This window comes from Anser brachyrhynchus, assembly GCF_964034855.1.
Source record: "Anser brachyrhynchus genome assembly, chromosome: 4".
NCBI lineage: Eukaryota > Metazoa > Chordata > Aves > Anseriformes > Anatidae > Anser > Anser brachyrhynchus.
The window spans coordinates 52,761,401-52,788,077 of record NC_137698.1 but is presented as its reverse complement, the minus strand read 5'-3'; the positions used below and the strand labels follow the sequence as shown (position 1 = coordinate 52,788,077).

Sequence of the window (26,677 nt, the reverse complement as noted above, 5' to 3'; positions counted from 1 at the left end):
CTCTTTAATAATTTACACCAGAGTCTCAAAAGATCTGCAAATAAATTGAAAGCAGAGTTGCTTTCAATATTTAAAACATTATGAATATTCAACCTTCATTTTTACTGTGGCTCCTATCCACCACAAAATGCAAAGGACAAGTGTTCAAAATGTTTTAAATGCTGTATCTAGCTAAATGCTTCTCTTCTCCCATATGATTTGTCAAGTCTGCAAATATTACTCAGGTCTCCTGTTTACTTAGTATCACTACATACTTAAAAAAAGCAAAACAAAACAAAACCCTACCCATTAGAATCTGATTTTTTGATTCAAATTTTCCTGAAAAAAATACTGTGTTCTAGACTACTTTCTGTACTGCTATTAATTCCTTAGCATCCTGTAAGAGCTTAAAAACACTCTTTGATGATAGTGAAATGTTCAGGGGAACAAAAAAAAAAAATCAAACTAAAGAAAAACACTTTCCAGTGGAACAATAGTCATCTTTGAGAGGTTGCTAATAAGAAAGTATTACAAGTATATTTTCCCTCCAACCATATTTTGTCTGCATACATTTTTGCATCCACTAAGAAGGAAATGCATAAACAGACAAGCAGAACAGAGAGCTTCTTCACCAATAACTTCATCCTTATTTTTATCTTGGTATTAGGATGTTGCCTTGTTTTATATTACAATATTGTCTGTGTAGGGGAAGAAATGAAGAGGAAGTCAAATTTATCCTGTTGCTCCAGGAAGTGTTATTTTTAGTGTCCTAATAAATCAGTAAATCTTTTTATAAGAAAATACCATAGTTTCTTTGTAGAGATTTGTATGATGCCGTGTTTGGATCTTTAGTGATACTACAACAATGTTTTTAGTTTTTGTAGAGCAGTGCCTACACAGAGCCAAGGACTTTTCAGTTTCTCATGCTGCCCAGCCAGTGAGGAGGCTGGGAGTGCACAAGGTGTTGGGAAGGGACACAGCCAGGGCAGCTGACCCAGACTGTCCAAAGACATATCCCATACCACGGGGCACCATGCTCAGCAATAACAGCTGGGGTAAAGAAGGAGGAAAAAGGGGACATTGGGAGTGATGGCATTTGTCTTCCCAAGAAACGTTGCATGTGATGATCTCTGCTTTGCTGGAAGTGGCTGAACACCTGCCTGCCATTGGGAAGCAGTGAATGGATTCCTTGTCTTGCTTTCCTTTCACACGTGGCTTTTGCTTTACCTAGTAAACTGCCTTTATCTCAACACATGAGTTGTACCTTTGCCTTTCCAGTTCTCTTCCCATTTCCACCTGGGGAAAGCAAGGGAGCAGCTGGGTGGTGCTGAGCTGCCTGCTGGGGCTAAACTACAACAAACAGATATGTAAGAAACACACTGGTCATGCAACTGAGATTGGACCCTGTCTCCCTGTCTGTGCAGACTCAAAGGATACTGATTTACAGCTCTAAGAAAAAGCAGGGAGCAGTGCAGAAATGGCACAGCTATACATCTACCAGTGCATTTGAAAAACACCTCCAGCTTTTTCCTGACTGCACCCTGGTGTTTCCTGGAGACAGCCAAACTCTCAAAACCACTCTAGCAGAGGACCGTTTGTTTTGGAGCACTGGGAGAAATGGCAAGCTAGGAAGTGGCAACAAGAATCAGTCTCACACATTGGCCAGTGTATTGCCCAATATGCAGCGTGTGTCCTGTTCATAGGATTTTCCCTGAAATATGTTGGTGACTGTGTTGCACGAGGACTGAAGCTCACTGAGCTTCAATAAATGTTGATATAAGGATGACAAACTCAGTTTATCAGCAAAATGGAGTCAGTGCAAGCATGTTGTGAGCTAATGTATAGTTTAGGATTACAACGTATAAGGAGTCACTAATTCACCCAGTAGAGGTATGGCTGCCCTACTGCAAGCACTCGGTGATTGTGTTGTCCATGGCCCATGACTGAGTGCAGTTCCACTTGGAAAGGTAACCCTGTAAATGGCTGTTACATCAGGATGGAGGGTCACATATTGTCTCTCTGCAATATTGTACTGCTGCTTCAGTCTCTAACACAGGCTCTTTGGAACCTTGGGATCAAGACTAGAACAACTGTGCAAGGTGCACTACAAACAAGCAAACAAAACCAACCACATAATCAAACAACAAACACACACACAATTTTGAGCTATCCCAAAGCAATCAAAGAAAGAGCAAGTCCCCCTAACAGAAAGACAATGCCCTCATTCAGCATGCACCCATCTGCGGGTGGAGTGTACCTCCCAGTGCAGGATACAGTTAGAGCTATGCTGTAAATAGCATTTTGACCTGAAGAAAGGAAGTCAGCTTTCACTGACATTTGTTTACTCCTCACATTTTGATTTTCCTTTCAAAAGCAGGAGACTGGGATGATAGCAGGCTGTATTCTCTGACAGACACCTATGAATGCATTTGTTGGGAGTTGTTGGTACCTTTCCCACTCAGAGTTTACAAGCCTGAAACAAGAATCAAGATGAACCTTCCAATATAATGCAATCCACCAGCACAGCATAATATCTTGAAACCTACAAGTAACATCACAGACCTCATAAAGAGATCTTGCCAAGGGCCACAAGGAGCAGGAGGATTTTCAGAGGTGTTTCTGAACTGAAGGCTGTCACTGGTGCAGACACCGGGCACACAGCTGGTGCATCCTGTCCTGCCAGCAGCTGTTGGCATACAGAGCACGAGCCGGAGCTGCGCTACGTTGCCTTGGGACCACTACCCAGACTTGCAGTTACAGGTTCCTGGCTTCCCACTGGGAGGTGCTGGCACTGAAGCATGGGGCTTTCCAGACCAAAGGACTGCATAAGCATTACAGGGGCCTTTTCCCCAAGGAAAGAGCATGCTGTCTGAGCAGGCTGCCTGCAAATCTTCCCTGCATTTTTAGCATGGAATCCTGGTCTGACTGGGCTTGTCATGCAGGAAGTGCCAAGGCTGACAGAGCAGACATTTGGCTATGAGGTGTTATGCATTTGTTCCAGCACAGGGATATGCCACTCTTTGAGCTGAGTTGCAACTATCTGATCTAAAATCCCTTGTAGCTTTTCCCACCTCATCAAATCTTCCATCCTGAAAAATCTTTACCTCCTGAACAAATCCCTTGCTCCTTTTTTCAGTTAACAGCCATTACAAGTTCAGGATAGAATTAAATAGTTTCTGCACTGGCAAAATGGCCCATCTCAGACTGGCATATGAAATGGCAGCAAAACTAGTCTAGAAAGTGATAAAATTTGAATTTTCCCTTTCCTCTCCTCCATGTGGTGGTATCTTTCCATCTTTCATGGTTTGTATTAAGAACACAGCTCTCTGTAGCCAAGTACCTACATGCAGTTGAAATTTAAAAAAAAGTCCATCAACCACATTATTACCCTTACCTCATGACCAAAGGCAATCAATGTATAAAACAGAGGTTTTTCCTCGCTTGGTATAATATGTATTTCTTAGCACCTCAATACCTGAGAAGTTGCTGTGCCAAAGAAAGTGCGAAATCACTCAGTATTATTTTCCAGGGATATGCAATAGCAAGGCTCTTCTGCTGCATCACTTTGATTGACAGAAGTCATCACACACATGCAAAGGGTATTGTGCTAAGTCATTATGGCTATAGCTTGGACTATAGAGACACTTGTCTCAGAGGTCCAAAGTGATAGAGTGAGTAGCAACAACTACAAGTTGCAACGTGGGAAATTCCAATAAAAAGCAAAGAAATGTGTTTCTTTGTCATGAGGGTGGTAAAAGAGGAACATAGACCCAGAGAGGTCGTGGCATCTCCATCCTTGGAGGTACTCAACACTTGACTGGATGAGGTCTCATAGAATTTTATGAAAGTAGCTGTGCTTTCAATGGAGAATTTGACAGAACGGCCTCCAGAGATCCTTTCCAGTATGGAGCACTAGAACTCTACTATATTTATGTATTTTCAACATAGATTGCTCATACACTGTCCTCGCATTTGCAGGTATTCCATAAGAGTGTTGTATAGCCCAAGCCCTGACACAAGGAGCCCCACATACCTGCTTATTAGCCATGTCACTTCCATCTTCCTTGAAGAGCATTTATGTGCCTGTTATCTGAAGCTACAGCTACACAGGAAAAGAAAGGGGCCATCCTAAAGTATAGTTAATTCCACTGAGAGACTTGGAACTCAGAAGGCACTTAAAAATAAAATAAAATAAATAAATAAATAAATAAATAAACAAACAAACAAACAAAAACGACAGAACACCCTACTCAAAGCATTTGCACTTGGGGTTGTCACAGCAGATGTCACAATGTGCATTAACCCAGATATCTTCATGGAGCACATAATTGGGTATTTTTATTTTCTATATACATACTATAATATATAGATAGATATATGCACATAATCTGTATTGAGCTATATGTATACTGTATATTAAAAAGAAAAGAAAGCAAGTATGGATTTTGACTGAAACATACATGGCAATATAACATTAGAGCAGAACAATGGGCTGCTAACAGTCTGTGGTAGCTGACAAATGGAGTTGTTTCCAGTTAAGCTTTGTTACCCCACCTACTACCAGTGATGAACTAAACTGTCTATTAGGAGTTTTCTTATGTTGCCCATCAACTGGGGGTTAGTGTATACCCTGCAGCATTATGTTTTAAAACCTTTTGAAAACATGAAACATTGCTATGTGTAATATGAATACATGAGGATATTCTCATTACATAAATAGAAAACCTAACCGTCACCTAGCTAAGGAATATTTTCTTTCCAAAATATTATTTTCTTCCTTTGGGAAATTCTACTTGCAATAAATAGGCACCTTTTCAGAGGCTTTAATGGGTTGCTTAAAAACAAACAAATAAAAACAAACAAACAAGAAAACCCACACACAAATCCTGAGAGAAAAGCCATGAGAAGAATTAAACATTTGTTCTGTCAAAGCATTAAAAACAAAAATACAGTGTGCTATATTTAAATTAACTTTAATAAGAAGTACAAAAAGATAATGTTAAGCAATATTTTGCATGTGATTAATAAGTATTCTTCAATAGCAAGCAAAGTGACACATTCAAACATAAATCCAGTTATTTCTTTTACATTTTAGAAAAGTAACAACTTTTTCCAGTTAAAACAAGGTCACAAATTACAGAATATTATCATCCTCTTTAATTATTTGTAACTATGAAACCTACTAAATAAGTGAACTGTCACCCAGAAGATCTTACATGATGTTGATGTTCAAGGTTAAGAATACTTACATTTATCATGCAGTTTCTTAATGTGCATATTTGATTGGTGTTTAACTTTCTTTAGAATTATTGGTTCCATTCTTCCTTTTGACATGTTTCTTGTTAATATAGTGGAAGCATGTATTTTCAAACTCCCATACATTTTCACATCTAAGTAACTCACTGAAATAAATTTGTCATTCAATGCATAAATGTTTTCTGACTGTAGTCCAGCTGAGAAATTGCTAATGTCTGAATCAGACTTCACATTATTTTTACTTTTTTTTTTTTTTTTAATCAAGTATAACGAGATTTAGTGTAATCACTTCCATTAAAATTAAAGTGTCTTCAAATGTTTCTTAACAAAGTGACTATTCTGGAAGGTGAAAGGGTGCTGTTTAGGAACTGATTTTTTAACAGTTTATAGATACGGTGCATATGTACCGTACATGTGTATGTACACGTTGTACATGTGCATTCTAATAGATGTAAAGAACTACACTGCATTCCGTGCTAATGCTAAGCTACAGTAGCCTATAAACTGACAAATTCAGCCAAAATGAACACCTATTAAAGAATATCAGAAGCAGTTGATCAAAGCATTATCTCATTCCATTCTCTATTTGCATCCATCCCCAACAGCATAGATAAATGGATGAAATACTGGAAAACAAAACAACACTTCAACTTGTTGAAGCTCACCTCTTCGAATATCAGATGAATGAAACCATTCAGTGCAATCATTAAACACCTTGAATGCATAAATACGTGCTCCAGGCCACTTGATCAAGGGAAGAATTAAAAATGTTGCATAAGGAATATAAGTTTGAAAGCAAAATATAACTTCTAAATCAGCCAACAATAAAAATATATTCATATATATTTATGTAGACACCAACACTAGAAGAAGATTATACATCATCTTGCATATTTTAAAACATCCTCCAAATTACTTTTTGTGAGTGTTATCACCCACTCCTAACTCGCAGCACTTTCACGATATTCTTAAAAGGCATTAATATGTACCAGGACTAAGACATCAAGTCTCGTATTTCAGTATGAGTGTTTCTTCTTTTAAGGGCTTTTCTCTTGCGTTAAAGAACTAAACACCTCTATCCAAAGGAGAGTCCAGGTGTACTCCTAGGTGTACTGCCCTTCTGGAAAAAAAAAACTTAATGACTTCAGTGATACAGAGGAATATCCTTAGGATCCCAAACATTTTTCCTTTAAATTCAGTGCAAGTTTCGCCCCAATTTCAGTCAAAGAGGTCAAACCCTCAAAGCTTAATCTCTTCCAGTAAGATCTAATCACAGACTTCAAACGTGCACAAGGGCTCACCTAGAGAGATCTAAATCTAGAAGAAAGAAAATTAAATGAAGTAGAGGAAAACAAACTTTTAATATAATTAACATATGTCATTCATTGAAAAAAAAATTTTTTTTGAGCCTTTAGCTTTCACTACTGAAGTTCTAAAGTGATGAAGCAACTTGTGGATCCTCAGAAGGCTGGAATTAACATTTGGATTCATAATAGCAGAATTAAACATTCTGATTGGTAGGGAGTTTGGGTTATCTACAGAAATGAAGCAGGAGAAGTTCGCCTTGACTAGGAAAAAACCTGGAAAAAAAAATTCTGCTCTATTCCTGAAGTTTCTTTCCTCCTTCTGCCTTAGATGGCAGAAATGACACAAAGCATACAACATTTTGCATGGTTTTCATAAAGCTGTCAGCAGAAGCTTCTCACTTTCAAAGGCACAAATCATTTCCCTCAAATTCAGTGCAATTATACAAGAAGTATTCCAATTTCACACGCTCTAAAAGTTACTTTACCACAACTCCCATAATGAAAGCTCAGAACTGAACCCAAAACAAAAATACACATTACCTCCTTCAATGGCTTCTTCATCAATAATTTTGCAATTCACAGGCACAGTTACACAGCCATTTTATTCTCTTTACCCCTTTCCTCCCCAATATATTCATAAGGTCATTTAGTAATATTCCTGTTTGGTGTCTAATGAAGCTCTTTCCTGCTCTCCTGTAACAATACAGGCAGCCTACCCCCTTAATTTAGCATAACTATAGTAGTATGAGTAGTGTCCCAAGCTAAAGCTCCTATCTACCATAATTTTTAAGATGCTCAGTAATGCAGCAGTTATTATTTGATTTACCCACATACAGAAAGTGAAGTTAATTTCCTTGCCTGCAACATAATCGAAAATTTTGGAAACCCGTTTTAAAAGCAATATCTTAAGAAGTCTCCAGCAGACAACCCTGGCTGATAAACCCTGCTGATTTCTATATTCTTCCCATGCTGATTTATAAATTACTGTTAAATTACTGACCACATGCATCCAGAATTACATGTCCCAGTACTACATTGGAAACCTATTCCATCAACTTTGTTCTGAATTACGATAACTTCAATCCATGTTTACTACAGTGTTGTATCATTGCATTTATTCTATTTTTTTCTTAAGTCACATAGAATATGACATGACACCCTGCAAGAATAGAAAAAATAAATTATTATGTCAACCAAAAATTTCACAGGTAGATTCCATGTGCAAATCCCTAATAGTGAGATAACTTGTATTTGTTCGTTCATGCTCTATCTTTGTTTTAAGTGTTTAATATCAGCAAGTCTTACACAAAATAAAAGAAATTTTTGTTTGGCACATACATTTCTGAGACAAGCATTAAAATCCCAGACAGAGTAACCATACTGCTAAATGGAAAGAAGGCCTAACTTTAGTATTTTAGTGTTCCTTGCATGATGCTTGTGTTCACTTTAATGTTTACATTCAAATTCACTTATCCAGTTGTTAGTCTTAAAAATTTGCAATTTATGTGTAGCCAGTTTACTTATTTTAGATATTTTGGTAGTGAATAATAAAGCAGACTCCTAATTCCCACAGGAGTTTGCTTTCATGCAGACCAACTGAACTAAATTTAAAAGTAAACCTTTTCTGTAGTGTGTACACTCTAAAACCTTGTTGATGCCCACAGGAACTGAATGGAGATACTTAATATGATTAACTTTTACAGAGTGAATTTATAGTAATAAATAATAGTATAATAGGCATAATAGTATGCTTATTTTTTTATATTAGTGTGTGAAAAGTATATCTTTAGCGTGTGATAAGCACCCATTCTTTTGCTCGATTGTCTCTATGCATAACACAAGCATAGAGAAAATGGTCAGTGAACAAAAAAATAATTGTACCCAATAAAAGTAGTAGCAGCAGAGCTGACTCACATGAAACAGCATCAGGTTTCTTGTGCAAACTGAAGATACGCTTTCTGCATGCAGTTGAAAATTACACAGATGTTATCTACCAGAGAAAAGAAGAGTACTTGCTGGAGAAGAAGACTTGTACAGTTATAAAACATTCAGGGTACCCATTCTTAGATAAGGATGTAAAATCTTTCCTCATTGTTATCCAACATGCCTCCAAGAACACTCATATTTGTAGTGGGGAGAGTTCTGACTACACAGTGTCATCTGTGGAGTAATGCACATTATTTAAATACTGTGAAGTGTTGGGAGTATCTGCGATGTGGCCGAGGGTGAAACACAAACCTCTCTTTCTCATCCCCGAGTTCTATGTGGTTCAGAGTCCCTAAATCTTGCTGATGTGAACTGAAGGTAAGAACTCTCACTAGGTCACAGACCTCAGCTACATAAAACATAATCAAGCTACTTAAGTCCAAGAGCAGTTAAGCATGGGCCTCCATTAAACTATACAGTCAGAGCCCTTTGCCAAAAACAGAGTTAAATGTGAAGGGACTTTTCTACAGTTCTAATATTTACAATTATTTGTACATATGTACATATTTATATATTTATTCATACCTGGACAATGTGACATTAAAGGGAAAATTTAGAATTTACAAATGAAACATTTTAAAAATGTATAATTATACCATGAAAAGAACCTTTTTTTTTTTTTTATTGCTTGCCTTCCAGCCTTATGCTCATAATCACACTATTGCACACATCTCCATATTACATGGAAGATCTACATTTATATATAAATATATATGAAAATAAGGATATTTTTATTTTAATGTTCTAAGTAAAGTGCTTGTTTTTTAACTACTGTTGATGAGAAAGGTTTAATCTGAGAGTTTAATTAGAGGGACTTAAAGGGATACACACCTTGTCCATGCTTCTCCCTTTATTTTGCTGACTTATTTTGTTGATGTCAACTCTGTCTTAACTATTAATTCTGTTCTTAAAATGCATTTGTGACCTTGGCATCTATACTGTCACACAAAGTACAAAACAGAATCACATTAAAAGCAAAGAAAATGCAAAAAAATAAAACAGCAAATGAAAGCAGTTTCTCTTTGTTGATTTTAGCACATTTCCATGTCTTAAGATACTCTTTTATTTGATTTTAGAAATATTTGTACAACTCTGTTAAACTCTGAACATACCTATTTTATGCACTATACTCAAATACTGTACAAAACTGCAATAAATGACACTATACGACTACATATGTCTCTACTAGAAGACATCATCATAAAGGTGTATCTTTTTTTAAAGGTCAACTAATAACTGCTAATGTATGTGTGAATCAAAATATTTTTGATTGGCCACATATACTAAAATCTAAATACAGTACACAGTTATTACTTATGTCATCATTTACCAGGCCTTTAGGGGCATAAAGAATGTTTGCAAAGGCTTAGAAGAAAAAAAAAATACTGATCAGTATTAAATGTTCATATAAAATTGCAAATGGCAGCTCCAATTTTATCATAATTGTATATATGAAATACAATTGATACCTACTGATGATGCATGACCTTTTATTAAAAAAATAACATTCAAATCTTAGCAAAACCATTTCTAGTATACAAAGTTGTTGGAAATTTATGTCAGCGAAATGTAAAGTTGCAATTTACAAAAGCAGCAGTAAATTTTATTCATATGGACAATTTCCTGAACTTAAATCATGAATTCTTGTTTCCTTTGAAAAATATGCTTTCTGGGACAAATACAGGTAAATCTTTCAATGGCAGGTTTTAGCATATCACTAAGCAAGGAAAAGAGTATATTATATTACTGATAAACTTAATCCCCAAAAATTTGAGTGCTTTTATGAACCCGACAATAATGTAATTACGAACAAAGTCAAGAAGCAGAAAAATCCAACTTTGCTGAACCAGACAAACTGGTTTAGCAACATCACATAAAGAAAACAGTGAAAAGAATATAAGTGGAAGTTGCCTGATATTAGAAATTTGATTAACACCTACTTTTCCCTGAAATCAATTGGAATAGTTTATTAACAACTTCAAACAGGACAGAAGTAAGAAACTTGTGGCTTTTGCCATATAGTAGCCTTTACTACCTCTTCAGCCTAACTAGTATCCAGAATGATTGTGAACAATAGAACTGTATGACCTCCGTACTCTTATGTACATGGGTACCGCTATTGTATGAAACAATTACACCCTTTTTAAAAAAATCACTTTTTTAAATGACAGTTTCTTTCATTAAAGTAGAATTAGTTACTTTATAGAAAAATATCTTAACTTTAAATTAAAAAAATACTGTTCCTAAATAATTAAGTAGGATCATATCTTCTGTATCTTCTATCACTGTATGGAGAGAATATAATTCTGTATATCTGAATCCTAGTTTAACAGAACTCCCCTGGGTATAACTTTTAAAGAGCTGGCTATATTTGCCATGGGTGGTATCTGTTTACAGACCCATGAATTAACACTGTGTCCCTCCTTTGGAGATACACAGATAAGACATCTATATACACTCTGTACATAATGGTTCACAGATTAGCAGTTATTAGTCGTACTGTACATAGCGAACAACCTATCTGATTAGAATGATGTTTTAAGTCCTCAGTGCAATTCAGCTTTTAGGTTGATGGCGCAAAGCCAAGTAAGACAGGCTCCCTGTTTAAATATGTAGCCCAATACACTAAATTAAAAGTACCAAATAAGACAGGAAATACTATTCTAGACATTCTGTCAATTTTGCTAACACTGTTGAATGTCTTCTTCGCTTCCTGTGGCTTCGCTTCTGGTTTTGCCTTGTTGGGTTCTGCAGTTGTAGCACTCTTGGAGATGGTCGGTAGCACTGAGTCCTTGGTAATATTTGGAGCATAGTTGGCAACAGCCACTGCATAGGCATTGTTTTTCTTAATAACAGATGCTTTTTCTTTTTTCTATTGGAAACAGCATGAAGTTAAGTATTTAATGCATATTTGTTGTATCAGACTTAATAAAACAACATTTCAAATGTAAAATAAACAAGTGAGTATGTTGAAATAAGTGCCAGGAATACTATAATGATCAATTCAAATATGAAGAAACATGCTTGCAGTTTATCCAAAAATAAAGTATAGGTAACATAAGAATGCTCTAAAAACATGGACACTGTCTATCAAAAGCCCTGCTGAAGTTATATGATTAAAGGTCTGTTACTGTGTTTGTAAGAATAACTGGAAAAGTATCAGTCTTGCTCTGTTTTGTTTCTAACTCCTTACAACAGAATTACAAGATCTTTAAAGTGTTCTCAGTTAAGAGGACTAGCAGGATCTTCTTCTGATTTAAAACATCATCTATTTTTTAGTAATTGCCAATTTCATCAAAACAGTTTATTATAGCTGATTGGAAATCAGACTGTTTCCTTAGGACTTACCTTATCATTCACTACACTTTTTCCATCCCAGGCCCATCCTCGTTTTGTGAAATAATTTACAGTTGCAAATTCAATTAATGCAGAGAATACAAATGCATAACAAACAGCGATAAACCAATCCATAGCTGTTGCATACGCTACTTTGGGGAGTGAATTTCGAGCACTGATGCTCAGTGTTGTCATTGTCAACACAGTTGTTACTCCTGTAGGTGGATAAAAAAAAAAAACAGAACATCAACAATTTTACTTGGGTTTTGAATGTTAACAACATGCAAAGCAGAAATTATGATGGTATGTTTTTGAAACAAAATGGAAAATATTGCCTGTCTAATGTGGTGACTTATTAAAGGCTGCATCTGGAGTTTCCTCTAAAGTAATTTAGTTCAACTTCATTGTCTAAAAGTCACTTTTTTATTCATCTGAAAATTTTATTTACAGAACTTTTTATTTACACATAAACACTCTTTTACTCTTTTATTTATTTATTTATTTATTGGCTATCAGGATATGTAAGGGACAAAATTAACAATTCTTTAATGAAATGTTGTCTTTCCACTACATCCTAACCATACAGGTATAGATTCTTACTTAAGAAAGGTTGAAGACAGCTGCCTACCACACATCTTTGGTGGCTGGCTTCTGGCTTCATTGCAGTGGCTACAGGTCTGACATTTTTCCTGACAGTATCACACAACTTGACCATTTTTTATTAAAAATAATGACTTCTTCTTTTTTTCTGCCAGTAGCTTTCTCACTAACCATCCAGCAACCTACTTGAAAATGTAAACAGGTTTACTTTTCATTCAGCTAACATGGATTTTTTTCTAGATTATTATAATGATTTGAAATGGTCAGATTATTATATAATATATACATCACATGTATATGACCTGTCAGAAAATAAGACTTGATAATCCAAGAAGACTGTTCTTTACTGTGGCAGTTATTAAAAGCATTTTACAGTGCTTAATGAAAACTAAGAAGCCAGAAATTATAATACAAAAAAAAAAAAAAAAAGGAAGAAAGAAAGAGAATATTTTTCTGAATCAGTTTTAGCAAGTAGAAACCCACAGATAGACATGCAATCTCCATTCCTTAAGCAAATCAGTTCTTACAGCCCAGGCTCAATTACACTTAGACAAACTAAACTATTCCTTTTGTGGCACCCGCTAAATATGTCTCCAGAATGAAAAGCAATACAAAGTGATATACTTATCATAGATCAGCAAACCTACATTCCATTGACAGGCAAAGGAGCTTCTACAGCAGAAATATTAGTAACAGCAGATCATAGCTTCAGTGAGTACAAACTCATAAAATTGTTGTAATAGGATTCCCAAGATAGAGAAAAGTTGCTCTCTCTAAATCAGATCCTCCACTGTTAGCAATCTGTTACCTAGGTTCTGCATGATCAACCTAGCTCTTTTTCTTTTCTTTTCTACTACAAGAGAAGCATTTTTAACCACTGTGGGAAATGGAAAAGAACTGGCAATTACACCTACTCAGTCCTCTTCAGACTTTGCAATTTCCATTCCTTCTATAAAGAATCATCCTGCGGTACACAGGATGACGGAGCAAACCTAAGTGGACTCAGCCTCAGTGCTGAAATGGTGAAATGTTTCCAAAGGCCATGCTTCCAAATGGAAAACAAGGCACAGAAGCATCCTACTGATTTATGCAGTGTCCACACACCTAAGCAAACATAATTCACTAATTGCTCTTTTTCAGCCTCCATATATGAAAGAAGTAGATTTAATCTGGAATCAGCTGTTACATTGTTATGATCTAAAAACCTATACAATGACAAGGAAGCAGCTATAACACTGTATTGTATAAAAACGTGTAGACAAAGTAGTTCTGAAAAACTTATCATCTTCTTACACTTACGTAATATATGGCTCAATTGTTTCCCATACCTCAGAGGAAAATGCAGTCTATCTTACATTTAAAATTATCACATGCAAATTTTAACACAGGTACTGAGACGCTCATAAATCAATTTAATTACACAGAAGTATCAGTGAAGTGATTGTTTCTCAGAGATAAGGTGAACTTATCCATACATTTGCTAAGGTACTGTTCTAAGTCCTGCCTTTTAGAATAAACTAAGCTTCTTGATGTTCCATTGGCTTCTTTAGAAACCTAAAGATTAACTGCTCACCTTTTCTAGTCTCAATTAAAACACCATGAATTTACATCTTGTGTCTTGCTACCAGTTGACAATTTCTCTAAAAATTTTAGCAAGCCATGCTACTTTGTCACTCAAATGCTAATCAAACAGCACATTGTCAGACAGTTGCCAATGTATCTTTCATGTATTCCTTCATTCTATAAATTCAATGATGGTCAAGCTATTGCATTAATTTAACCTGAACTGAGCAGAAAAAAATGGACAGAAAATTTAGTCTGTGATGCCTGTCAGCTTAGGAATCTCCAGCATTTTTGCATTTCCCGTTATTTGTTTCAAAAGAGATTATTTTGCATACTATAGTTAATTTCAAAAATCAATATTGTCAAGTCATCTTTAAGAAAAAGAAGTGAATGGAAAAAACTTGCCTCATTGTGACGGCTTAACCTGAGAAGACTGAAAAATTATTAATATAGAGGAATATGGTCAACTTGTTGTAAAATAAAATCCATTTATTTCACAGAGATTAATTTAAAACCCCACAAAACCCATACACTGACCAGATAAAAAAAAAAATCCCCACTGCATTATCTAATTCATAACACCAATGAACTAAAATCGTAATATATCAGTAAATAAACTGTGCTCTTACAATAAGAGCTAGTCAGAATATTAGAGGAAAACAGTCTTCTACCCTAAATCATACACTACTCTGAACAGCCTAAATAATTTCACAGTTTATGTAAAGACTGCATGTTATCTCACTATGGTGAAGAAACACCACAGTTTATATACAGGTCAAGAACTATCTTCTACAGCTCAGCATCCAGCAGATGTGGCACTGAATGGGTGTCAGAAAGACAAGGACAACATTATGTTGTAAGCAGCAACAAGCAGTCATCAGTTTGTCTTTAAAAAGTGTCCAGAAAAGAAACCTTTAATAGATCCTTTTGATAATATTTCATTTCTCTGAAGAGGACCAAGCATTTTATACTTGACGGTAAATATACCACAACATGATTACAACTCTTCTTCTCAACAATGTGTATGCCTGTAAAAGATTAATATCTTCTAGCACTATGGGTTTATCCATTCAGGATGAGATTAGAACTATTTGATTGCCTAGGATTTATGGTGCAGCTTTTGAAACTTCATCTGCTCACTGAAGACATGATATCCATCTACTGGGCTGTAACTCTTTCTGCCACCTTTCACTGGCACTAAATTTACATATATGAAAAACACCATCTCTGCCATATTTTGATGCCAGGATACGTGGATACCATTCAAGATGTGTTTAAAGGTAGACAGACACCTTTCAGCAATGTCTCGTACTCAACAGTACAGAGCACAGCCACACAACAGCTGAAGAATGAAACTGAAAAACTGAAAACGTGTAACTAAAAACATATAATGGAATTAAGGGAGCTGGTACATGCATACTGAAGTTAAAGTCTGTCGTGATGACTAGGTTTATGCCCATGTTTGTGCGCAAAAGTCAGCCTATTCATTCAGAGGGACAAGTTCTTTCATATCCTAATGTTATGTCCTGTGTATCAACTGATTTTTCTAATTTTAACAGATTTAGTAGTCTAAATCACATCCAAACCTTATTGTGTTTGAATGTGGACATCTCCTTTGAAAATGAAAGCAATAGGCCTAACTAATTACCAAAGGACATTTCTGTAACAAAAGAAATACTTCAGCTTTGCAAACAAATTGTATGAAATCCTATAGTCGTATATATAGTTCTATAATATGCTGCTCTTTCCACAACTTTTATCTTTTCATCACAACACTTTGCAAAGATATACACAACTGTTGAAGAACATATCACAGAAGGATTAAGAAATTAATTATTTTTTATTAAGGAGATAATTCCATTGTTCTACTATTCCATTTTTTTTAACAGTAATTGTAAATGTTGATAGGTAATTAAATCACTCAATCTGGTACAAAAACTGAATAGATTAATAAACATGAATATAGAAGAAAGTAAAGATTCTTGTCCTTTTACAGAAACAGATTACTGCTTAATCTTAGTACTCCAAGTGTAACAGTCCAAAGGCCTAAACAAAAGTAGATAACCTCTGGAGGTAGTGTAATTTTAAAGCATTATGTCATTTGGCTACACACCAAACTGTGTAAATATATATATATATATAATATATATATATATATATATATACTACTTCAGAATACAATACAAACAGAGTGTATGTTGATTCTGCCTAGACACAGGCTGGCAAATCTGAATGACCATCAAGAGAAAGATTGCAGAAAATAGCTCACGTGCCCTGTCTACCCTTCCTACTAAAGGAACAACTCAAAAGGCCAGAAGCCTTTTTAATTAGCATGAAAGGACAAGAATCACAGCATTATCTATTTACAGAGAGGTTGCATTCAGCCAGTGGGTTAAGCTATGTATACACATATAGTAAAGCTGGTGCACATGTTATTTCGCTGTATCAACACCGAGCAATGGAACAGAGATCTCCAACAGGCCAAGCCCATTCCCAAAGCTGAATGGCAAGTGCTATGTGCCCCAGCTTCCATACTGCTGTCACGTGACTACACTGTCATTGGCACATGGGCTAGAGTTTTGGCACAGCAACGAGCTGGGAAGACATTAGTTTGTTGGCAGCCAGCTCAGCCCCTAACCAAGTGGTACAGTTTAGCAGGTGTGCTTGCCCACTGCGTACCACTAGAATACTATGTTTACAGTTAACAAAAATCCCTAATTAAGAAATTATAGCATGCAGGTTCAGAATTGTGGGATAACTCTAAGGGTACAAAAGGAAGTGCAGCCTATGAAGGAAATAAATAGACAGATGAGATTTATTTTTTTCCAACAAAATAGGAAAAAGAAACTTTGTACATACAGAATTGTTCAAAACTTAGGGTCTACCTCATTCAATTCCGATATATAAACAACCAGAGAAGAACTCTGAATTCATCTTAGGATCCCATTTCTGTACATGCAGAATTAAAAATAAATAAAAAACTGCCTATTTAAGGTCTAAATGGCTTTTTGTTTCAAAATATACATCAAGGTTCAGAAAAGATAAACCAAGAACAAAAAAAGCACAGGGAAATGAATGGAGCTTAAGAATAAACTGATCATAGAGTTCTTAATTTAAAATTCTGTATCTTGGACAATGTATTAAAAAAATAATACGACTATTATATTTGTTCTTGCCCACTCAGAGATCAAGAAATATAAATCTAATTGCATCTGTTCTAACATTCTCAGTCGTACTGTGTGTGATTTAAAACACATAGATAAATGTGGAACTAAGAAAACTAATTTCTGATTTTTGTCACCTGCATCTAATGTTGCTATTCAAATACATGTGATGCTTCTAAATGTAATGACTCATTAAAAAGGAAGTGAGAATTCAATAACCTGCATAAGATTAGGTTTGCTAATATTGTTGATACTACGTGCGTAACAATAAAAATATTACTAAATGAAACGGATCATAATCTTGCACTAAATTAAGGTATTATGAAGCAGGCTTATTCCCTTCTGTTAAAAAGGCAGTCAAATACTTTTCAGATTTATCTGCTAGAGAAAACACATTCAACACTTATTTAATTAACAGTGATAAAATTTTCTTCTTCCAATAATTTAAAGCAAAGTTGAAACAACATAACATTAGGATATAATTCATTTGGGATAGCTTAGGTCAACAATATTAAATAGATGCCATAAAGGAAAGGGATTAAGGACCTCAACAACAAAAGAAGCCTCATTATACCAAGCCCTTAATGTTAACCTACAACTTGAAAGTACATTGCAAGAGAATAGAAAAGAGAAAGAAAAAGTAACTTCTTGCAAACATGAAATACCAAATGCTAAGTGGTGCTTTGAATAACTGGGAGTTATGTTTCTTTGAAAGAACAGTACTCAAGCAGTTAATCCTTTCCAGGACTTGGTAACTCTTAAGAAGATACTTGAAATAAATCTCACCAATTCTGAAAAACACTTTATCAAAACTAATGCTTTCTACTTAATCCTATTTTTAATATTGTTATATTTACTAAACAATGCAGAGATGGGTATCTAGCAAGTGACCACTCCATATAAAAGATAAGTATGTAGATTCAGTTTACGTGACAAGGGTTTAGTAGCAGGGGGCCTGCAGGGGTTGCCTCTGTGAGCAGAGCCCAGCAGCTGCCCCAGGTCAGATCGGAGCCAGCTCCAAAAGGGACCCGCTGCTGGCCAGAGCTGAGCCAGGGAACGACACTGTTTGGGCCTCTGGGAGACCAGACTGAAGAAAAGGAAAAAAAAAACTGCTGTGCAACAGCAGCTGGGAGAGCAAGGAATGAGAAAATGTCAGAGAAACAGCCCTGCAGACATCAAGGTCACCACAGAAGGAGGTGCACCAGGCATGGAGCAAAAGTTCCCCTGCAGCTTGTGGAGAGGCCCCTGGTGGAGCAGGCTGTCCCCCTGCAGCCCATGGGTCCCACACGGAGCAGATCTCCACGCTGCAGCCCATGGAGGAGCCCCCGGTGGAGCGGGTGGATGTGGCCTGGAGGAGGCTGCGGCCCATGGAGAGCCCCCGCAGGAGCAGGCCCCGGGCTGGAGCTGCAGCCCGTGGAGAGGAGCCCACGCAGGAGCAGGGGGTCTGGGGGGGAGCTGCCACCCATGGGGGACCTGTGCTGGAGCAGTTTGCTCCTGATGGATGGACCCCATGGTACGGATCCATATCTGGAGCAGTTCTTGAAGAGCTGCTGCCTGTGGGCAGCCCACGCAGGATCAGTTCAGGAAGGACGGCATCCCGTGGGAGGGACCCCACGTGGAGCAGGGGAAGAGAGTGACTGTGAAGGAGCAGCAGAGACAAAGCGTTAGGGACTGCCCACAGTCCCCCTTTGTCATTCCGCATTCCCCTGTGCCACTTGGGGGGAGGAGACAGAAGAGGGTTGATAGGGAGGAAGGTATTTTCAGTTTGCTTTTAGTTTCTCTTTGTGCTAGTCTGCTCATGATAGGCAACAAATTATATTAATCTCCCTATGCTGTGTTTGTTTTGCCCATGACAATAATTGGTGAGTGATCTCCCTGTCCTTATCTCAACCCTTGAGCCCTTTCCATCATATTTTCTCTCTCTTTTCCTTTGAGGAGGGGAAGTGAGAGTGGCTATGGTGGAGTTCATCAGCCCGGTGGGGTAAAACCACCACAGTATGATCAATACAAGCTGTCTTGCAAGTGATTATATTTCATTCTGGAAGTAGTTTATTTTATTACCTTAGCTATGATATGGGTTTCCTGTATCACTAGGTAGAGTCTACCTGAAAGCACCACCCAAACAAAGGAGACAGTGAGTACACCTGTGCAGCTCTGTCAAGATTAATTCAGTAAAAGCCAGAAGACTCTAAGAAGCAATAGATGAACTTTGTTATAAAAATGTGGATAACCTCACATTGTTATAACATATTTAGGCAGGAGACAAGAGGGTAATAGAAATCCCAGTGACAACTGCTGCCAGTATCTATGGAGAAAGATTGGGAGATTTGCCTTGGGCTACATGATTAGAGCAACCATCGGCAGCTTATGCTGACAATCTCATCTAGAGTGTAAAAAAATTTTTAGAAAACAGCTTCTGCGACAACATCCAACCCTGTGCAGAAGGCTAAGCATGTGGTGCAACTTCTGCATGATGGGTCTAGGCTGCTCCATCAGGCAGAGCCCAGACACATCAAAAACTCACAGCAAGTGTCCTGGGTTCATGGTGCCGGGCCAAGCTCGCCTGGAGGGGATGAAGCCCTGACTGGTGCCTGAGGTGCATGTGTGCGTGGCAGTAAGAAAATACTAGAATATAAATTGATATTTGCTCCCTATACCCATCGTGCTTAGTAAATGTAATTCAGATTTTATGTTACTGGACGGTGTGGTTCTGTTCTTGCAGGCACCTTACCCAGTTTCTTCAAGACATCCTCACACAGGAAAAATGATCACATATCACATTATTCACTAATAAATACTGTTCATTATCTAGATTATGCTAAAGCCCCAGCAGAGTAAAGCAGCAGGCTGCTATGCAAATATTACTTCTTTCCCCGGAACATAAATTAAATAAAAAATAAATGAAGAACAAGAAAAGAGGTTTGCAGGAAGGACATAAGATTCCAGGAAAATTATCCTAGTGCCTTGTTATTGGTGATAAAGTAACAGTTAATTGTTGGAAGAGAAGATGGCAGATTTTTTGGACGAACCAGCTACAGTGTCCTAAGCATATAGGACGGGGTACAGAAAAGGGCAACAACGGAGATAATAGTAGGATTTGACAGTATACTTGCAAGCCTAGCAAACAAGAAGGTGCAGGAAAAATGCATTTAGAGATGCATTTTGATAAGCAGAAATGGACAAGTTGACGGAAGAATTTGAAGAAAGAAAAAATATTGTATCTGCCTTTTAAATGCCTAGGAAAACATAGAATTCTGGTTCCACTAAAACCACTGACCCATTTCATCTGACTTCAGTAAGGCTCACATTCAAACCTACAATTTTGATGATACTTTGTGTGGCATTTTCTCCACCAGGAGAGACTTTGAGTGCTTTGTTGTGCATCACTTAATACGCATTTAAGTTTGGCCTATTTTTTGAAGAGTGCATGGTGTTTACTGATGACTAACAATATGATCTTATGCAGCATTTTTGATGGCTGATTCCATACAGACATTAATTGATTTTTTGTTGTCCTAGTCTCTTTTTCTTTAAAATCAAACAAATTAAAATAGCTCTAAGTTGTATATATATAAGTTATTGTTTTGCTTTAATAAAAAAGAGAACAAAACGTTCATGTAAGACAAGAACCATCATCCTGCGCTGCTGAAGCTGTTCACTATTTTACAGTACATTCCAATTTAATAAGTGAGAAAGATTCGCCCAGACCCCCAGAAAACAGTTTCTTTTAAAGAACTGCAGTTTGCAAAGTTTAACACATTCAAATAATTCAAGTCTTTAATTTGTTTAATTTACAAACTTATTTAGAAATGTTCTTAACTATTAACTATATATTATGTTCTTAACCAAAATACTTGGGTAATGTGATAACAGCGTAAGAAAGACATTTCAGAAAACATTGGAATTTAATTTTTAAATGGAAACATTATCATCATCTTCCATCCTGTGAATTTTTTTTTCTGTTTAAAAGAGTCAAGGATATAAGGACAGTTTTCACATGTTCTAATTTCAAAAAGCTTCAGGATTCTCTGTAGTTCTGTAAGCTGCTGTTGAAACCTGTTTGAACTAGAAATAGTATCACATTCTACAAATAAACTTGAACAAAAAAGGCCTTTACCAAGCAGACTTCTGAAATGGTTTCTAACAGCTTTAGCTGTTGCAAACAACACATGCTACTTGGTATACTCACCAAAGACTGTCCTGGCAGGTACAGATTCTCTGTTAAGCCAGAATGACACTTGGGAGAGAATGACAGTCATGATACAGGGGAGGTAAGTCTGAATGACAAAATAACCAATTTTTCTCTTCAAGTGAAAATGAGCCGTCATTACTGTATATTCACCTAAGGTGCCACAAACAAACAAATACAATGAAAAAAAGGGTTATTATCCTAAGAAAGTCCACGTCTCTGGTAAAAGAAAGTTTGTTATATTTATGTGAACCAAATGCACTGGACTTAAATTGCACAAAATTTACTTTGTAATACGATATATAAAAATGTTTTTAACTTTGGGTACAACTACATCTTACTTCCACTGATATCCAGGAAAGATCAGTGTTCAAGAACTTACGGGAACTGTTGTATGCCCTGAGGAGAACTTCAGTCCTGCAGGCTTCTGCACAAAAGCAACCCTCTGCATTCACACAAAGAATCATAGAGCCATAGAATAGTTTAGATTGGAAGAGACCTTAAAGATCATCTAGTTCCAAGCTTTTTGCCACGGGCAGGGATGCCACGTGCTAGATTAAATTGTTCAGGCCCCATCCAACCTGGCCTTGAACATCTTCAGGGATGGGGCATCCACAACTTCTCTGGGCAACCTGTTCCAGTGCCTCACCACCCTCTGATGGTAGGCACGCTAAGAACACACTAAGTCTACAATCAGAAGACAATCATGGTGGTCCATCACAGCCTGGCACATGTAGGAACACAATTTAGAACCAGGTAGAATAATCCAGTGTTTAATACTAAAAGAATGATGAAAGGAAAAAAATGGTTGAAACCAGCATATTTTACCATCTAGTAGACTAAAATTGTCATATACCATCTGAAATTAAACAATTATCTGAAGCTTGCATTAAAAACATCAGGATTCAAGATTGAGCTCCATTTAGTATAAAAAAATCACTGGGGAGTTTGCTTCTAATATCATTTACTACTTATTAACTTACAGAGAATCAGCAGAAGGGATGTGCTGCTATGAGCTCTATGTACCATACATAAATAAGCTCTGGCTGATATCTCACATTTTTTTTTTTTTGAGTAGCCTTCTACCACCATCAGCAATGCCTATGTTCTATTTAGCCAAGTGAGTGCTTTTTTCCTCAAATATTTTTTTACTAACCTGTACTGGATTTAACTGTCTCTTTTCCAATTGTTTGGCCTAAAAGATCATACTGATTCAATCTTGAACCATCTGGTGCCACCTGTACTGAATCTGAAGCATTGTAAGTCCAAATATATGTCACTTCTGAAGTTGTGTATGCATCTGTGGGAAATAAGATATAATATTTTGTCAGTAATTTAAACCAAACAGCTTCCATCAAAATTCATCAAATTAGAAAAACTACTTAGTCACATTTCAAAAATAAACCCCCAAACCTAAAAAGCTAAAAAAAAAAATAATTATATTGTATGATATATAATATAATATAATATGGTAAAAATATATATATATACACATTTTACTGCTAACTGAAATTCATACCTAAATATGGCAAGACGGATCCTCTGACAATGCCCTTCAAAGATTTTAGGAGCTCTGTGCATTGGTCTGTGTATCCTCTTAAATTTCACTCCCTATCATTACATCTATTTGTGGGACATACTGACAGTAAGCAGGCTGCTTCAATACTCTGTCATTGCATTCATGAGAAAACATGTATTTAGCTTAAGGTATGTCAAAATAAACTAAAATGGAAGCAAATCAACACCGAATTATAGAAAGCACTAATGCCCCTCCAGAAGCAAAAAAGAAAAAAAAAAAAAAAAAAAACCTGAACATGTCCTGCAAGTTTTTCCAGTCTAATACCCTACTAGCTAAATGCAGTATGAAGGAAAAGGGTAAACCACTGATGGAAGAAATTGTGTGTTCATTTTGATTAGCTGAGACAAGTACATTTTAAATCTTATCCATATCTGTACTGAAGTGAAAAAGAAAAGCAACATTTCTGCTGGGCTGCAAACATTTTCACTTGAGAAATCTCTGGAGGCCCTGAAAGAAGCTTCTTCATGCAACTAGCCATAAATTGTATGACTAAAAAAATACAGCAGGTTGATAGCTTGCAGAAATTTTTAACACTTTGCTTCAAACTATTCAGATTCCCACAAGAAGACCTCTACTTTAATGAAAATCAGTACTTTTGCCAATTGCCAATTTACCCCTTATCCTCTCCACTGTTAGTTAGACTTTTTGATGAGGATGAAGAAAGGCAATTTATTAAACTACAGCTTCTCCAGTGCATTCAGCTTGGCTCTTCTCTTGAGTATGACAAAGAAACTGAGACAATCTTGCAGGCTGATGATCCTCCTAGCAAAGTAAGATTAGCAGAATGTGGAGAGCTGTGACAAATATCTACCACTGGCAGACTTGCCTCAGCTAAACCAAAATCGTCAGGATTCTGGCTTATTTTCAAGACTATTTATCATTCAAATTCTATCCCAGAATAAAAGCTGAAAAATGTATTGTAGCCTAGAAATAAGTTCTAGATAAAGAAATAGAAATGAGTGAGAAGCTATTCAAAATGAATGGAAATAAGTCTTTTTTGTGTGCCAACTGGCTGTAGCACAGGTGACTTCACTGAGAAAAGAAAGACAGCATTTCTAACATCAAGTTGCTCACACTTTGAATTCTACTGTTTTATAGAAATGCAGAAACCATGGGCAGAAAACAAAGAACAAATTAGTAACCAAAAAAAAAAAAAAAGGGAAAAAAACAGTCACAAGAAGTCCAGTATACCTCATCAGAAGGGTTTCCAACATAGAAATGAAGATCAGGTCATGCTATGAAGTCTCTGCTTGGCCTGAGTATCAGTTTCATTATTATGTTTGTGGGTTTGTTTTTGTTTTTTCTAAGTTTTTTTGAGGCTACATATGAGTCTCTTTCTCCCCCATACCTTATAAATCAAGCGTATCTTGCTGTGCATACACACACATATATATATATATATAAACATTATTAGTCAGTAGCTGGTTTGGGCTAAGATCTCTGGTGTTATGTAGTTATGTTTCATTATGTAACACAAATTTAATATAATATTTAGGGGAAAAAAGGTTTCATGACAAAAATATCATTAATTCTAACCATATTTTATCTCTACAGGTAAGAATTCCCTTTAGTGTGGCAGCATAATCAGAAATACAGACTTGGTTTAATTTGCTCCTATTTTCACCACCAACCCCACCAACCTCTAGGGAAAGGGGATACATTTGGGTTATGGAAAGACTGTGCACAGTTCTCTGACAGTGTTCGTATGGTGAATTATGTTAGTGGCAGCCCATCATCTCTTTTGCAACCTGTGCTGGCTACAGTTAATAGAACAGACAGAAATTATTGGTATTAGAATTAAACAGACAGAATTTGTTGGTATTAGCTAGTTTCCTAAAAAACAAACAACAACAACAACAACAACAACACACCATGCCATTTCCAGGGCACAGCAGAGAATGTAGGCTACAGCGAAATTAAAAAATAGAAAACTCTTCAATGTATGAAATCCAAGAAATACATATATAATGAAATTCTAATTCACAAGGAAGAAAAAGAGACTGCTATATAGGTGAATGAGGCTATACTGCTTTGAAAATAATACCAGTGAGATCAAAGTTCTATCTAACTTATCTAACATGCTGATCTGCTAAGAGCAATTTTTTATCACAAGAAGCCATTTGTTGCCTTCATTGACTAAGAATGTAAAAATAAATATCATTAAAAATAAAGAGAAAATCGGCTTCAATAAAATGAAAACAAACTTTTTTCAAAGCCTTTACTGTGCTCTTCATTAATACAATATGTACATTATACACAGGCTGTGTGCACCCAGGTCTGTACTCATCAGTACGGTTTGCATTCTGGAATAAAAGCAGATCACCGCAGTGATAAAACAGATGCATAGCACTTATTGTTAAATGGTGCCCAGATAGCTTTAAAATACATGAAAAGGCAAAACCCTCAATGGAGAAAATTGATTTCCATATGTCAGGTTACAATTTAAAAAAAAAAAAAAAAAAGTAGTCTTGTGCTTTAAACCTCTCTTGTAACTACTTTTTGAAATAAAGTGATGCTTGAGTAATGTTAGAAACCAAAGACTATACTTCTGGTTATATACTCACAGCTGCCAAATTTCAATGGGCATGAATGAGCATCCATAGGGAAGTCCTCCAAGTGCATTGGACATTCAGCTTGGACCGTAAGCCTAAAAGGCAAAAGAGCACTATGCATTTAAGTCAGCAGGACAAGAAAATCAATTCCACAGAAATGAACAGTTAATGCTGATTTAGGAGATGAAACCGAAATGTTATATTAAAGTAATTAAAATTTAAATCAGCTCTTGCTTCCTCCCTTTTATGTATTCCTTTGGAAGGCATTGACTTATCACATCAGAAAACTAAAACAGCTGACCTCAAAACTATGAGGAACAGCCATTTAAATGAAAATATAAATTATGTAAGTGCAGGTTGTTAAGAACAGTCATTTTCTTCTCATAATATTCTGAGGTACATGTGTGATTATATGGCTTTCAAAAGCTCATTACAAAAGCACATAAAATGCAGTTAATTTGTCAAAGGACTGTGCTCCATAGTATTCTGATATTTTTTACAGTTTGAATGGAAGGTGTAGAAAAAAGTTTTGTTTTTGTTTTTGGTTTTTTTTTTTTCAAAACACTGTTGCCATTCATTGTCTCTGTTACTCTTGATTACTGTTTTTGTTTATTTATAGGCATGACTATGTTGTCAATGCATTCACTTTTGTGCATTTGGTGAAAAATCCCAGCAGTATCACAGTATAAAATATGTGGAATAAAACAATGAAAAAGTTTGAATGAGTTTTGACATACTTTTCTTTCCCATTATTTGTAACTCCATTAATTAATTAATTAAAGTTCTTTTTCTCCTTTCTATTCTGTAAGTACCCTTTGGGTGAAGATTTTCTCTGGACTTTTTCATTCCTCTTCATCCATCCTCACATATCAGCTACATTTTCCTGTACTTCCAGTGGTTCACAGTCCTTGTATTCCCCACTATATTTTGCCCTCCTTACACACAAAAATATTCTATGTTTCTGTTTTCCCATTCCCCAAGAAAGAGCTTCTGAAATCAAGGGGGGAAAGACAGAAAAAAAGTCAGCAAACAGCTGAAGGCACAGAAGTCACAATACCGTTTTAAATAGAAAGAGATAAAAAAGGTTGCTTAAAATCCATGCAATGAAGGCTGTTTACACATGAATCTCACAGCCTCAGAAACAACATACTTACAAGTCATGAACT

The 26,677-nt window shown here is 36.3% G+C and overlaps 1 protein-coding gene across 4 annotated transcripts in view; it reads right to left on the bottom strand.

The window, feature by feature from the left end:
• Positions 1-9,543: 9,543 nt before the first annotated feature.
• GABRA2 (gamma-aminobutyric acid type A receptor subunit alpha2) overlaps positions 9,544-26,677 on the bottom strand; it is a 58,190-nt gene continuing 41,056 nt past the window's right edge. For all 4 annotated transcript variants that reach the window (XM_080590059.1, XM_080590062.1, XM_080590061.1 and 1 more), the window contains exons 6-10: positions 25,524-25,606; positions 22,537-22,680; positions 21,381-21,533; positions 11,877-12,079; positions 9,544-11,400 (exon numbers count right to left, since the gene is read on the bottom strand). In XM_080590059.1, the coding sequence (XP_080446185.1) occupies positions 11,092-11,400; positions 11,877-12,079; positions 21,381-21,533; positions 22,537-22,680; positions 25,524-25,606 (892 nt within the window). In that variant the 3' untranslated portion in view covers positions 9,544-11,091. The remainder of the gene's footprint in view (positions 11,401-11,876; positions 12,080-21,380; positions 21,534-22,536; positions 22,681-25,523; positions 25,607-26,677) is intronic.